The sequence below is a fragment of the Acomys russatus genome, chromosome 17 (assembly GCF_903995435.1).
Source record: "Acomys russatus chromosome 17, mAcoRus1.1, whole genome shotgun sequence".
In the NCBI taxonomy this organism is placed as follows: domain Eukaryota; kingdom Metazoa; phylum Chordata; class Mammalia; order Rodentia; family Muridae; genus Acomys; species Acomys russatus.
The window spans coordinates 51,044,510-51,057,597 of record NC_067153.1 but is presented as its reverse complement, the minus strand read 5'-3'; the positions used below and the strand labels follow the sequence as shown (position 1 = coordinate 51,057,597).

At 48.3% G+C, this 13,088-nt stretch overlaps 1 protein-coding gene across 5 annotated transcripts in view; it reads left to right on the top strand.

The window, feature by feature from the left end:
• Brd1 (bromodomain containing 1) overlaps positions 1-12,030 on the top strand; it is a 47,109-nt gene extending 35,079 nt beyond the window's left edge. For 4 of the 5 annotated variants that reach the window (XM_051160169.1, XM_051160171.1, XM_051160168.1 and 1 more), the window contains exons 9-13: positions 7,803-7,938; positions 8,404-8,531; positions 9,625-9,734; positions 9,911-10,065; positions 11,090-12,030. In XM_051160169.1, coding sequence (XP_051016126.1) covers positions 7,803-7,938; positions 8,404-8,531; positions 9,625-9,734; positions 9,911-10,065; positions 11,090-11,273 — 713 coding nt within the window. In that variant the 3' untranslated portion in view covers positions 11,274-12,030. Of the gene's footprint in view, positions 1-1,317; positions 1,647-7,802; positions 7,939-8,403; positions 8,532-9,624; positions 9,735-9,910; positions 10,066-11,089 lie in introns of those variants that run through there. The other variant, XM_051160172.1, reaches the window with a different exon arrangement.
• Positions 12,031-13,088: the final 1,058 nt, after the last annotated feature.

Below are 13,088 nucleotides of genomic sequence, written 5' to 3'. Positions count from 1 at the left end.
GCTTCACATAATATCCATTGTGGACGTCCCCATGCAGGGATTCCCCTGTCACACACCCAGTCTCAGTGGCTTTCCTTAACGGAGGAGGAAGATTCCACAACTTCTTTAGTCTTGATTCCTTCAAATCTCTAAGGTCAGAACCACCAGGCTAAAGAGCTATATTAGGCAGTTGCTTGGGATGGAACCTGGCCCTGCTGGAATTACACTGGCATAAGCTTTAATTTATTGTTGCTGTTCAGGAACAGACCATTCCTTAGGCCTCTTCCGGCACACAAGCTGCAGGGTTAGCTGAGTAGCTTCACCCTAAGGACGCCACTCCCTTTCTTCTACTTCTCCGTATCTCTTTCCGCACAAGCTTTGGCTCCAAAATTAAATTTTTCTCCTTAAGCTATGTATTTTGTGTTTTCTTTTTGTCCCACTTGCTCATTTTCAATGTAGATACACATAAGAGCGATTACTAATAACTACAACAGAGTCATTATTAGGAGAAATCTCCACCAAAAAAAGAAAGTTCTAAATTCTGATTAGTCTCAGGTAATTCTTTGGTTTTGTTGTTGTTTTTTGAGATAGGCGTTCTAAGTATAACCCTGACTGTTATGGAATCCGTTCTGGAGACCAGGCTAGCCTTGATCTTGGAGATCCACCTGCCTCTGCCTCCCAAGTCCTGGGATCAAAGGTGTGCCCTACCACCTCCTGACATCTCGGGCTGATTCTTAGGACAAGGACAAAAGCAGCCACATTCTTTGCAGAAATACCACAAGAATGGTCTTTAGCCCAGTTGGTGATGTTGTTTCCCTCTGAAACTGGGCTCCATAGTCTGCATGGCTTTTAGGACTACTGTCTTCCAAGCTCCCGTTAGGGTGGCCCATTAAGCCTCAGAGTGATAAGCCACTTTTCTAGTCCAGAGTCCCAAAGTCTTCCAAGAACCAGCACAGTCAGGCCTGTCACTCCAATACTTCCTGGTACCAGCTTCTGTCTTAGTTCCTTATCTACTGCTGTGAAGGGTAGCTTGTAGAAGCAAGCATGTCATTTGTGGCTCAGGGTTCCAGAGAGTTAGAGTCCATACTGTGCATCATGGTGCTGGAGACTTAGCTGATCACAAGCATGAGGCAGAGAAAGTAAATGCTAACTGGGAATGGCCTGGGCTTTTGAACCTGGAAACCCATCTCCAGTGACACAGCTCCTCCAAAAAGGCCACACCTTCTAAACCTTCCCAAATAGTTCTATGAACTGGGGACCAAGTATTCAAATGTGTGCTTGTGTGGGGGCCATTCTCAGTCAAACCACCACAATAAGGAAACTTGCGTTTTCTTTCAGGTACTCTAGTATTGGATGCTTTCTCCTGCATGTCAGCAGGGAGCAACACATAGATCTTGCTGACGAATGAATTCTGGTTTCTGGAACCTTGCCAGGTGGTCCGATCAGAGAGTTGGGTGGGCAAGGCTGGCCTGGTAGTGTCAGTGGACACCTTTGACACCTTCATCTCTTCCTTTCCCCATCTGTTGGGTTACCTGGCTTTGAAGCACCACACCCAGAGGAGCATTTTCTGACAAAGGCAATAAATTGTGATTTTTATTACCAAAATAATTCCTTACAAATTTTATTTCTTTTGTGTGTGTCAATGTTGGAGATTAAATTCAGGGCCTTTTGGCAAGTGGTATACCATGGAGCCCTATTAAAAATTTTTTTTTTACATTTATTTATTTGTGTGTGTGTGGGGGGTGTGTGTGTGTGTGTGTGTGTGTGTGTGTGTGTGCGCGCGCGCGCGCGCGCGCTCGTACTTGCATGCATGCATGTTACAGCATATGTGTAGATCAGAAGATACTCTCTACCATGTGGGTCCCAAGGATAAATCAGACTTATGTAGCAAGCACCTTTACACTGACCCATCTTGTTGGCCCTTCAAAAAAAAATTGAGACAGGCTGCTCTTGAACCTTTTCTGTAACTTAAATAGGCCTTAACTCATTAGTCTCTGACCTCAGCCTCTGAAGTAGCTGGGATTATAGACTTGTAACAACAGGCCCATCTAATTTCATTTTTATTTTACACTTAGTAATTTTATAGAAACTTCTCCCAAAGTTCTATTTTGATAAGTTGATAGTAACACTTTAAATTTCGTAACACTTGGTTTTATGAAGCAATTTCAATATGGCACAAGAAGTAGATTATAGCTGGAGTTGTTTCCATTCTTAGGAGTTTCTGCAACTATAGCTTTAGCTCTTCCTAGCCACTTATAAGGAAGGACTCTGGTGTTGTGACACCCCCTCCCCATCTCCCCAAGACGCGGTTTCTCTGTGTAGCCTTGCCTGTCCTGGTCTCACTTTGTAGACCGGTCTGGCCTCGAGCTCAAGTGACCCACCTGCCTCTCTGCCTCCCTCAGTGCTGGTATTAAAGGCGTGCACCACCAGACCCGGCTTTCTGGTGTCCTTTTGAGTTCACTGAAAGTCCTTTGTTGTTGAACTGGTTATGATCTGCTGTGCTCTGGTGCAGGGAGATTGTCTCAGTACCAGGTGACATGCATACACCAGATGGAATGGAAATGGCCTTCTGCCCCCTCAGGGTTCATATCAGCAACAGAAAGTGTGTCAACCTGCAGGACACTGTAGGAAAAGCTCTCAGCCTGTAGCTGCTGTCAGAGCCCCTGCTGTGTACCAGACAGCTTCTGCCAGGAAGCCCAGTTAGCCATATGGGCTCTGCTAGACCATTTGTCACCTGTGGGCTGCTAACCATGGAGTCCATGAAGTGTCATGTGTGTACACACATGACTGGAGTTCTTTTTGGGTTCTCAGTGATAATGGTGAGTCCCAGGAAGTCTTAACTATAGACCTGTAGAACATGTGCCCCCCAGTGCCTTTGACCCTGACTGAAATGGAGATTTCTGCTTTCTTATTCCAGAATGGCAGTAGATTTCAGTGGATGCATGGTGAATTCCTAATCGCACTCCTGAGCAGCCGGGAGCCTTGTTAGCACTGAGATCTGAGCCTCAGGAGCAGGAGGCATCCACTCCTGCATCTGCCCATGGTGGGCCAGGCAGGGGCCGAACGGGCCCATCCTACCATCGGTGCTGGCTGCGCCTCCACCTGAACCTACTGGTGCTCTCTGCGCACCTGGATTTCTTGTTCCAAGTTGCAGTTCTTCGCTGTTTGCGGACTTGAGTATTCAGAACCTTCTGATCTTTTCCAGGTTCATCTGGCATTGTGAACTTTTTAGGGAATTCTATGGTGCTTTCCAGTGCACGGCAAGATTCCAAGTTAGATTAAGTATGGACTCACTTGTTCTAAAAATGCCACCCACAGGCCTCACTTGCTCGTGCCTGTGGGACAGGCAGGACATGTGGGCACTGCAGAGCATGGCATGACTGCTTTTATGGTTATGTTCTTTGGAGCTGGCTCTGTGTTGTAGATTCTTTACTCTGCTTGATTATGTCCATCAGTGGGCCATCAGGCCAGGACCTGTGTCACCTCTCATTTTGGTACTCTGGCATGGAGCTTCTCAATGAAATGGGTGTGGTGGTGGCAAGCCAGCGCAGTGTCTTCCAAGGCCATTGACTGGTGAGGGAGGAGATGATTCCTGCCCTTGCAGTAAGACTAAACGGCTTCTTCCTGTTCTCCAGGTTCTCAGTTAACTACTTATGTGCCTGGGTAGCTCACTCTTTGGATCCTAATCTTTTTCTCTTAACCTCAACTTGGACTGGAGTTCTGCTAAATGGCCTCTTGGAATGCAAAGCCTTCGCTGCCTCCTTGCCTTGCTCCTATTTCTTGAGGATCATATTGGAATCATCTGCTGAGCCATCCTCTAAACAGACACTCAGACACCTACCCTTGGAGGAGATCTCTGTCTTGGGCCAGCCTGCCCCTCTTCTAAGTCAGCCCAGCAATTGAGAGGAGCCTGGGTGCCCAGCAGACATCTCGGTGCCTCAGGTCTTCCTGGTGCTGTGGCAGGAGCTACCGTAGCTTGGACAACACAATCCAACCAACAGTTTGAGCCTCATCCTGAGCATGTTCAGAACTGGCCTGTGATGACTGGGGGGCTCTGGTTAGGGGAGCTTGGCCTAGGTGTCTGAAGGGACGGTACATGCACACTGTCTAGAATGGGACCTAAGTAGAGCTTCCCTACTTGGTTATTAGCCTCTTTTATTTCTTTGTTCTCTACCTGATTTTATTCTCCTTCTCTTTTAATTTTCTCTTGGATTATTAAGCAGTGCTAGTCTTGTTGGTAGCTATGCAAATGCCTGCTGAGCCAACTGAGAAGTCCTCCTGGAATGGCCCTTGAGTAGTCACTTTAGCCTGGCCTCTGGCCTGTCTTGGCCATGTACAGCAGTGTCTTCTTAGACCATACTCATGAAGAGCGGAGTGGTGGGTAGGATTGCCTGGTTTGCTGTGCTTTTACTGAAAGGTTAAAAGATGCACCCTATGTGAAGTTCTGCTTTACTCAAAGTAAAGTGTCATCAGAAGATAACAGATACTTGTGCCACCAGCCTGAAGTGGTTGCATTCCTAGCCTGAGCACAGTGCCCAGCATGGGACACAAGCTTGTTGACCTGCAGGAGGTGGGAGCTTTGGGCAGCATGATCTTGTGCTGTCATGTTTCAGTGAGGCATCTCTCTGGTGGTAGGTGTAGCACGCACACAGTGACCACCCTCTCAGGCACATCTCAGCCTATGTGGGGTCTGTGGAGGGTGGAGAGCCTGGTTAGGCTAGTTAACAGGGCCCTGATACTCTCACTTGCTGCTCCCTTGTGAGTTCTTGGCATCATGCAGGTTGGGAGCCCAGGATAGAAAAGATTGTTTCCCTAATTTCCCAGTCATGCCTCAGCTTTGCAAGTAGAGTATGTAAGATTTCTCCTTTACCTTTGGGTGTGAGCTGGAGATCTGAGAGCCCCAGGGGCCCCTTAACTGGTCACTCTGTACCCCAGCTGAGCTGTAGACAACCTGGGCCAAGGGGGGAGTCTTTAAGGGTGCTATGGTAGTCTGGGGCTGGGCCTACCTTGGGACTTAGTTGCAGTGGTACTTACGTGGGTTCCTTTGGGCCTGAGCAAGATGTTTGAGCTCTGCCTTGGTCTTTGGAGACCTTATTAGGACCCTCTGCAACATGTGCTTGGGATTGTTAGCTCTGTTTGGGAGCCATCTCATCTATTTGTTTTGTCAAGGGTGGCAGACATGTATGTATGTGATCTTACACAACAAGCCTCCATGCTAGGAGGGCACCTTGCTCCCTTCCTGCAGCTGAAATGAGAATCAGTGGATGAAGTGGATCACAAAGGAGGGAGGCAGAGACTGCTCATACCTGGCTTTGTGTCCGTCACATCGTTTCCAGGCAGTGGCTGCAAAAGCTTTTCAGGCTTGCATCTCTGGTCCACGTTGCCTCTCGGAAGGCAGTATCCAGGGCCTTGGATGCCCACAAGAATCTGGTTGTGCCATGCAAGCACCCTAGTCCTGTTTGGGTTGTAGCACCCTCTGGAAAGCAGGCCCAGAGAACTGCTTTGCTCAGCAGGCCCCAGGGGTCTTTCCTGGAAGCGTCTCAGGTTTCACAGTGGCTGTGCCAGCTTTTAAAGGTGCTGTATGTTTTTATGTATCGTATAAAAACTTTCTGTAAACTTAGGAGCCCAGATGTAGTGTACCCTGGTAATTAAACACTTGGGAAAACTGGGGAGAAACATTTAATCATATATTTTTTTTTTCTTCTCAGAATTAGAAACCTCTTAGTTTCTCTTTTTTCTTCTAGGGGCTGGTTAGGCCCTGACAAGGCACCTTGCTGTGGGTAAAGCTGTTACCATCCCTGCTGGGAACACCTGTACCTGGGTTATGCTTCTGGGTCCTATCCTAGGGAGTCTTCCTAGGACAGAGATGCCAGTGATGGGGACCTGCTTGTCTAAGAGCTTCCGACTCACAGACCTGCTGGCAGCTGCCTGCTCCACCTAGCAATGGCAGATAATTCTGGGCTTATAGTCTTCTCTGAGATCCTTTGGCTGGGCATGGTAGTGCTCACCTTTAATCCCAGCACTCAGAGGCAGAGGCAGGGGGATTGATGTGAGTTCAAGGCCACCCTGGTCTACAAAGGGAGTCCAGGACAGCCAAGGCTACACAGAAAAACCCTGTCTCGAACAAACAAACAAACAAACAAACAAACAAACAAAAAATCCTGGATACTGGAACAAGAACTCTGCCCCTCTGTCTGTCCGTCCAGGTTGTCAGGGCTGCTGCCCCTGTTTTGATTCTGCTGACCCAAGTCTGCTCCCCTTCAAGGCAGCAACATGTTCCACTGCCTTCTAAGAATTCTTGGGCCTTGAGGCCTTTTAAGAATGAGGTGTGGAGCTGGGCGTGGTGGCACAGGCCTGTAATCCCAGCTCTCGGGGAGCCAGAGGCAGGTGGATCTCTGTGTTCGAGGCCAGCCTGGTTTACAAAGCGAGTCCAGGACAGTCAAGGCTGCACAAAGAAACCCTGTCTTGAAAAACCAAAACCAAAACAAAAGAAAGGTGTGTCTTTTTTCCCAGAGAGCAAACAAGAAGCTTCACAAGACGCCTTTTCAGCACAAGCAGGTCCTTTTCACAGGTGTGATGTGGGAGAGTGCAACAAAGACATTGTAATCTAGACACTTATCTCAAGTATTTCTAAGAAAACGTTAAAAAATAAGTTTACATATTTTACTTTGAAAACTAGGTTTTTACACTTTTAAGGTTATATGGGGGAGATGGGTGTGTATATGAAAGCAAATGTCTGCTTGCTCCCAACTCCTTCCCTACTTCAAGCTGGTAGAGCCAGAGGGAGCAGGCAAGCGTACAGCCTGGAGACAGGACCCTGCGATTCAGAGCGGGCTGTGCAGGGCCACGATAGATGTGCCTTGTCCTACTTACTGGCTTAAATTGAAGGTCAGATTTCCTCAGGAGGCATATGGTGGCTGCATTCACTCAGATCTGTCTTACCCAGATGATGTGGTTGCGTTTGTCCAGAGTCATACCTGATGACTAGCGCTTTGGCTTCCTGTGGGAGGGTGTGTGAAGGCTGGCCTCAGCAGGGGTCCAGCTCCATGTGTTTTGGTGCTTGGGGACTTGAGAGTGCTCAGATGATTTGGGCCCATACTTTCTAGTTTAAAGTGTTTTATCTAACATTTAAAAAAAAAAGTTCTTGTTAACCTGAGACCTAGCATGTAAATACTCTACCACTGCACTATATTGCCCTGGTTTTTTTTTTTTTTTTTTTTTTTAAACCTAATTTTCTATTTACTATTCCCTAAAGTGCTTTGACTGTTTTTACTATTATTTGCTGGGCTTATTTCTTTTCCTTTTTTTTTTTTTTTTTTTTTTTGAGACAGGGTTTCTCTGTTTAGCCTTGGCTGTAGAGTAGGCTGGCCTCGAACTCAAGCAATCAGCCTGTCTCTGCCTCCTGAGTGCTGGGATTAAAGGTGTGCGCCACCACGCCTGGCTTCTGGGCTTATTTCACCCAGTGGTGTGTCTGTGTCCTCTGAGGTCATGGGAGTGAAATAAGATAGTGGTTTTTGTGTACCAGTGCTCTTGTGGGGCCGGGGATGTGGCTCAGGTGGTAGAGTGCTTAGCTAGCGTGCACAAAACCCTGGCTTTGATCCCCAGCACCACAAGAACCAGATGTGGCTTACGACTAACTGGGGCATAATGGAGGATGGAGGCAGGAAGATGAGGAGTTGAAAATCAGCCTGGCCTCTAACAAAACCAAAGTTGTTTGGGAACTATATTCTAGTTGTAAAGAAGACAGAAGTGTAGGAGAAAGCTGAGCTGAGCTGCTGCTTTGGTGTAGGTGACCATGCATCTGTCTGCTTCTTGTGTTCCAGGTCTCACCAATGGCTTTGGGGGTCCTAGAAGTGAGCAGGAGCCGGGCGGTGGCCTGGGGAGGAAAACTGCGCCCCGACGGCGCTGTGCATCTGAATCCAGTATTTGTTCCAGCAACAGCCCACTCTGTGACTCAAGGTAAGCCCGGTCCTCTGGAGCAGGCTGTTTGGCTTCCTTCTGATGACCTCAGAGAGACCGCTCTGGAGTTAGTTCATGTGTGTGCTCTGCCATTCAGGGACAGTTTCGCATGGGATAAATTGATCTGCTTGGTAGAATTTAACTGGAAGTCAGAAGTAAAACTACGTAAATGGTTAATCTAAGTTAGTATATATAGTTAAACTTGCACTTCGTACTTTCAACACCCCAGTTTTTTCTCGTATTGAGATTGTGGTCCCCAGTGTCCTGCCTGTCTGTATTATAGTGGCCGCTTTGTCAGGTGGGCAAAGGCGATCTAACTCCCTCATTGGGACAGCCCCAGTTTTCCTGGGTCTGCATACCACATAGTCCCTTGGCCGCCCGGCACCTGAATTTGGAAGAAGCCACAGGCAGGGGACTCGGCACTGTAATCTCAGTTTTGACTCATCTCTGCTTTTCCTCTTGAAGTTTTAGTACACCCAAGTGTGGGCGAGGGAAGCCTGCCCTTGTGCGAAGGCACACACTAGAAGACCGCAGTGAGCTGATATCCTGTATTGAAAATGGGAACTATGCTAAGGCTGCCAGGATTGCAGCTGGTAAGTTGGATGCACTTTTTTTGTGGGCATTTTGAAATACAGACAATGGACGGAGAGACAAGATCTCCCATAACAAAGTCTGGGCTGTGAGTCAAGCCCACCTTTGAGAAAAGGTGTGAGCTTATGCTTACTCGTCAGAGGGTTGCTGTATGGCCTTCAGGCCTGTCCTGGGCTGCAGTATAGACACTGTATAGGAGGGAAAACTTCTGTCATGCTGGGATATGCGTGGCTCTGGGTAGCTTCTGATCATCAGATTTGTTCAGGCCAGGATCTATCCAGAATATCTGCCTTTACAACTGAACAAGTCCCAGCAGGGGGATCATTCCTAGCATCAGGCCACAGTGCAAGGGAAGGGAGCCTCATAAGCCGATGCTGTGTAGACTTTCCTGTCAGAGTGGACCATGCCAACTCCAGGACTAGAAGTACCTGCTATTATTGCTTGAGGTTTGGGGCTTTGCTGGAGGCAGCTCTCTGTGAAGGCAGCTATGCTCAGTGAGTGTCAGGCCAGAGACTACTGGGAATGTGGTGTGGCCATAATAGGCTGCAGTGAGCTGTGCTGGGAACATTGGGGGTTATGAGTTATGAAGACACTAATACATTTTACTGCTGTGGGGTGGGACCAGGAACTGGTTGGACACCACTCACCAACAGTAGCCATTGTGGACTCTAGGGGTGTGTCCTGGGCTGCTGGATATATTCAGCAAGGCTCAGAAGAGCAAGGTGATTTGGAGCAAGCTAGGACTTGTATTTAGTTTTTGGTTGTGTAATAGGCATCTGGTGCATGCCAAGGCCCCTATCTTTAGAATAGAGAGAGGTTCGAGTGTGGTGAGGTATTGAGGACCTGGAGTCATAGGCCTTCTTGCTGGGGAGGATGGGAGGCAGGAAGGTCTTTGACAGGCTTCTAGGCCCGACCTCCACAATAGGAACAGTGAGGTAATCTGCCTCTCTCAGATTGAGATGGTGCCACGTTTTCTTGCTCCAACAGCCAGGGAAGCTGGGGCCTAGGCAGCGGGGCTTTCCCCAGCCCTCGGGCTTTGTGGCTGTGTTGGGGGTTCTCCTGCTGGGCCTGACTCTGGGGCTCCTTTTTTCCTAGAGGTGGGACAGAACAGCATGTGGATTTCCACTGATGCTGCTGCCTCCGTCCTGGAGCCCCTGAAAGTGGTATGGGCCAAGTGCAGCGGCTATCCCTCCTACCCAGCACTGGTGAGTCTGGAGCTGGGAGGAGGGTGCTGGGTTGGGGCCCCAGTGCATGCTCTGTACCTGAGTTCCTGTGCGGCCAAAGGTGTATGGTTGTCATGTCTCTGGAGGCCGTGAGCTTATAAGGCTGGTGGCTCTGAGTTTGCGAGTGCTCTTGAGTCACTGGACCGTGTCCTTGGCAGATCATTGACCCCAAGATGCCACGAGTGCCTGGCCACCACAATGGTGTCACCATCCCTGCCCCGCCCCTGGACGTGCTGAAGATCGGTGAGCATATGCAGACCAAGTCTGAGGAGAAGCTCTTCCTTGTTTTGTTTTTCGACAATAAGAGAAGCTGGTGAGTGTGATTTCTGGGGCTCTGTAGTTCCAGGGCATGGTGCGACCTATGCTGAGTCAGGGTGGCTCCAAGTAGTTTGTATCCTGGTCCTTGTCTGCTGAGTTCAGTGACACCCCGGGTTTGTGGAGTGGTGGTCACTTCTTGTCTGACAGCTTCTGCCATTTCCTAGACTCCTGAGTGGCTCACGCTGTCTTCATTTTTTGCTCCAGGCTCTCTTGTAATGGGCTTTCTGACTCTACTGCTCTACCAAGACACAAGCTCCATCCCCTTTCCTGAGTTTTCTGCCAGGAGTTCCCTGTCTATCTTCCCTATCCTGCCTCTCTCTACCCAGAGCTGCTAGAACCCCTTGTAAGCCATGGTTCAGATCCTAAGACTCCCTGAGGAGGTCTTCTCTGCTGACATACTGACCATATTTAGAATCCAGCCTTTTCCTATGTGGCCCTTTATAGCTGGGTCCTGTCTGCAGGGCGTGCTTAAGATTAAGAGCTTCGTAGCGCCCTGTGGCATGGCCACATGAGGAGTTACCAGATTCCTATGGTCTTCTTTTCTCCCTGCCCTGGCTCCTTGCAATTGATGTTCATCAGCGAGGCTTATACTGGCCCTGCCCACTCGATGGTCCTGTTGCTTGTAGTCTCCTCACCCATCCTAGAATGCCTCCTTAAGCTACTCCAGCGTTCACTGACCTATGTTACATCACACATGCATTCTGCTTTGTCCCTTGTGTGCCTATGTATGTATACCTGGGCTCACCTTGTGCATCACATACATAGGTATGCATGTTCTCTGTAGCCGCTTGGCTATGTCTGGCAAAGAGGCCTGTATCATGGTTTTCATGCCTTACCGGAGTCCAGTAAGGGCTGGCCAGGTGGATGCCATGTGCACCGCAGCCATCCTGCATGAGGCCCAGCATGTGGGGAGCTTGACTTGTAATTCCTACCGGGTTTCTTCTTATGCACAGGGGCTGATGGTTAGCGGGCTGTACTGAGTGTGCCTGCTGGTTCATGCTCTGTCTTCTCTCTAAAAGGCAGTGGCTTCCCAAGTCCAAGATGGTTCCTCTTGGTGTTGACGAGACCATCGACAAGCTGAAAATGATGGAAGGGAGGAACTCTAGCATCCGGAAGGCTGTGCGGATCGCATTTGATCGAGCCATGAATCATCTGAGCCGGGTCCATGGGGAGCCAGCCAGTGACCTCAGTGACATTGACTGAGGTGGCTTCCAGCCACAGCCAGGCGGGAGCCCTGTCCATAGTGTTGATAAGCTGTACATGTTTGTATATTGTTCAGAACTTAACTTATTCTGATTTTCTAGGTGTAGTTCTTTGATTCTTTTTCCCCGGGGAGGGGGAGGTTTCACTTCCAAGTTTTCTATGAAACCATCGCGTCTTGGCGCTTTGCAAGTGAGGCAGGCGTGTTCCGGGCAGTGTGGTGTGGGTGTCCCGCTGGTGGTGCCGAGGCCTCGCTTACTTTAATCTGTAGGGTTTTTTTTTTTTTTAAAGACTTTTGAATGTTTAATAATTTTGTAGATCATGCTCTTTACACAGAGTACCGCTTATTTAATAAGACGGGATGTAAATTTACAATGACAAATGTGTATTTTAAGAAAGAAAATGACATTATTTTGAATGGTACTTTGTGCAAAGAGGGAATAAATTTATGCTGTGTGCATCACTTGCAAATCACCAAAAAAATGTCCCGCCAGCTGCTGCCGGACAGGGCTCTTTCTCATTGTCCTGTCTGCCCTGAGTCTCCTGCTCCGCCCTGGCTCCTGCAGGCGTGCCTCCCAGCGGGTTATTTATTGTAGAAAGTGTACTCATTTGCTTTATAATGAAAAATAAATTTGCAAAGGTATATTGATATGCATTTTTATACAGGCACATAAAAATTCAACTTGCTGTGGGAGCAGAATGTGTTGCGTGGTTATATATATGACTGGCCTGTGTGTACTTTTGATTTTGTAACTTGTAATCTTTTGTTTACAATGAGGGGCTTTCTGTAACTTGTTTTAATTTAGAACACTTTGGTAGCAATAGACCTTTGGATACATTTTTGTATGGTACATGTGATGTATATAGAATTAGTACTTTATTTTTATTTTTAAGAGGTAAAGCATTATGTTAGGGGGAAAGGCAGGGTGGGTTTCCAAATTTGCATTTTTATATTAAAAATAAAGTGAAGATTTGGACAGTGTGGCCCTCTCATTCCTGCATCACTAGGAGGCTGGGTGAGCTGTAGCCTGAGGTACGTGAGAGCACCGAGGCCTTGCTTGGGTGGTGTGGCCAGGTGGATGACACACTTGAGCTAAACAGTTGACCTGGGATGGCATTATTTATTATTTTGCCTAATCATATTTTTATTTTAAAGCTAAATAGTTACTAAAAAATTTTTAAATGTTCTCTTAAGTCTACATGTTTGTAATATCTCCATAGAAACTTGAAAATAAAAAGTCTTCCTTTGGTAGTTCTTGTCCCGTGTTTGGCAGATGCTCATGTGCCCAGCATCCCTTTCCACCTCTGTGAGGAAGACTGGGGGTGAGCCGAGGTCTTGGGGTTGCATGCCGAAGGTGGGCAGACACTGCTGGCCCTCCACCTGTTGTCCCCTGCTTCCCACCTGGCCTCCTGCTATTGAGTCTGGTTTCAGTTGTGGTTGACTTTTGCCCTGGGACAGCCTGTGGGGTGGAGCTGGTGCATGTGTAGGCTATGGGTGTGAGCTGCTGCAGGAGTATGGCTTGGTGAGTCCTGAGACTGTCGAGGGTTGAAGCCTGGTGTCATCTTGTCATCCCTGGTTCCTGAGAAGCCAGGGTTAGGTGTCCCCACCTGAATGATTGTCTGAAACCCTGCAGAGCCAACCTGGCATTTCCTAGCTTTCATTGCCTGTCTCTCCAACCCCTTTTTCCAGATCTCACCCTGTACCCAACTGTGGGGTGGGGCCACTTGTTCCAATCTGTCCAGAGCTTCCCCGACATCAACACTTTAGTAGGTACTAGATAGACTAGGTGACTGGTTACCCTGGGGCCTGCCTGCTAG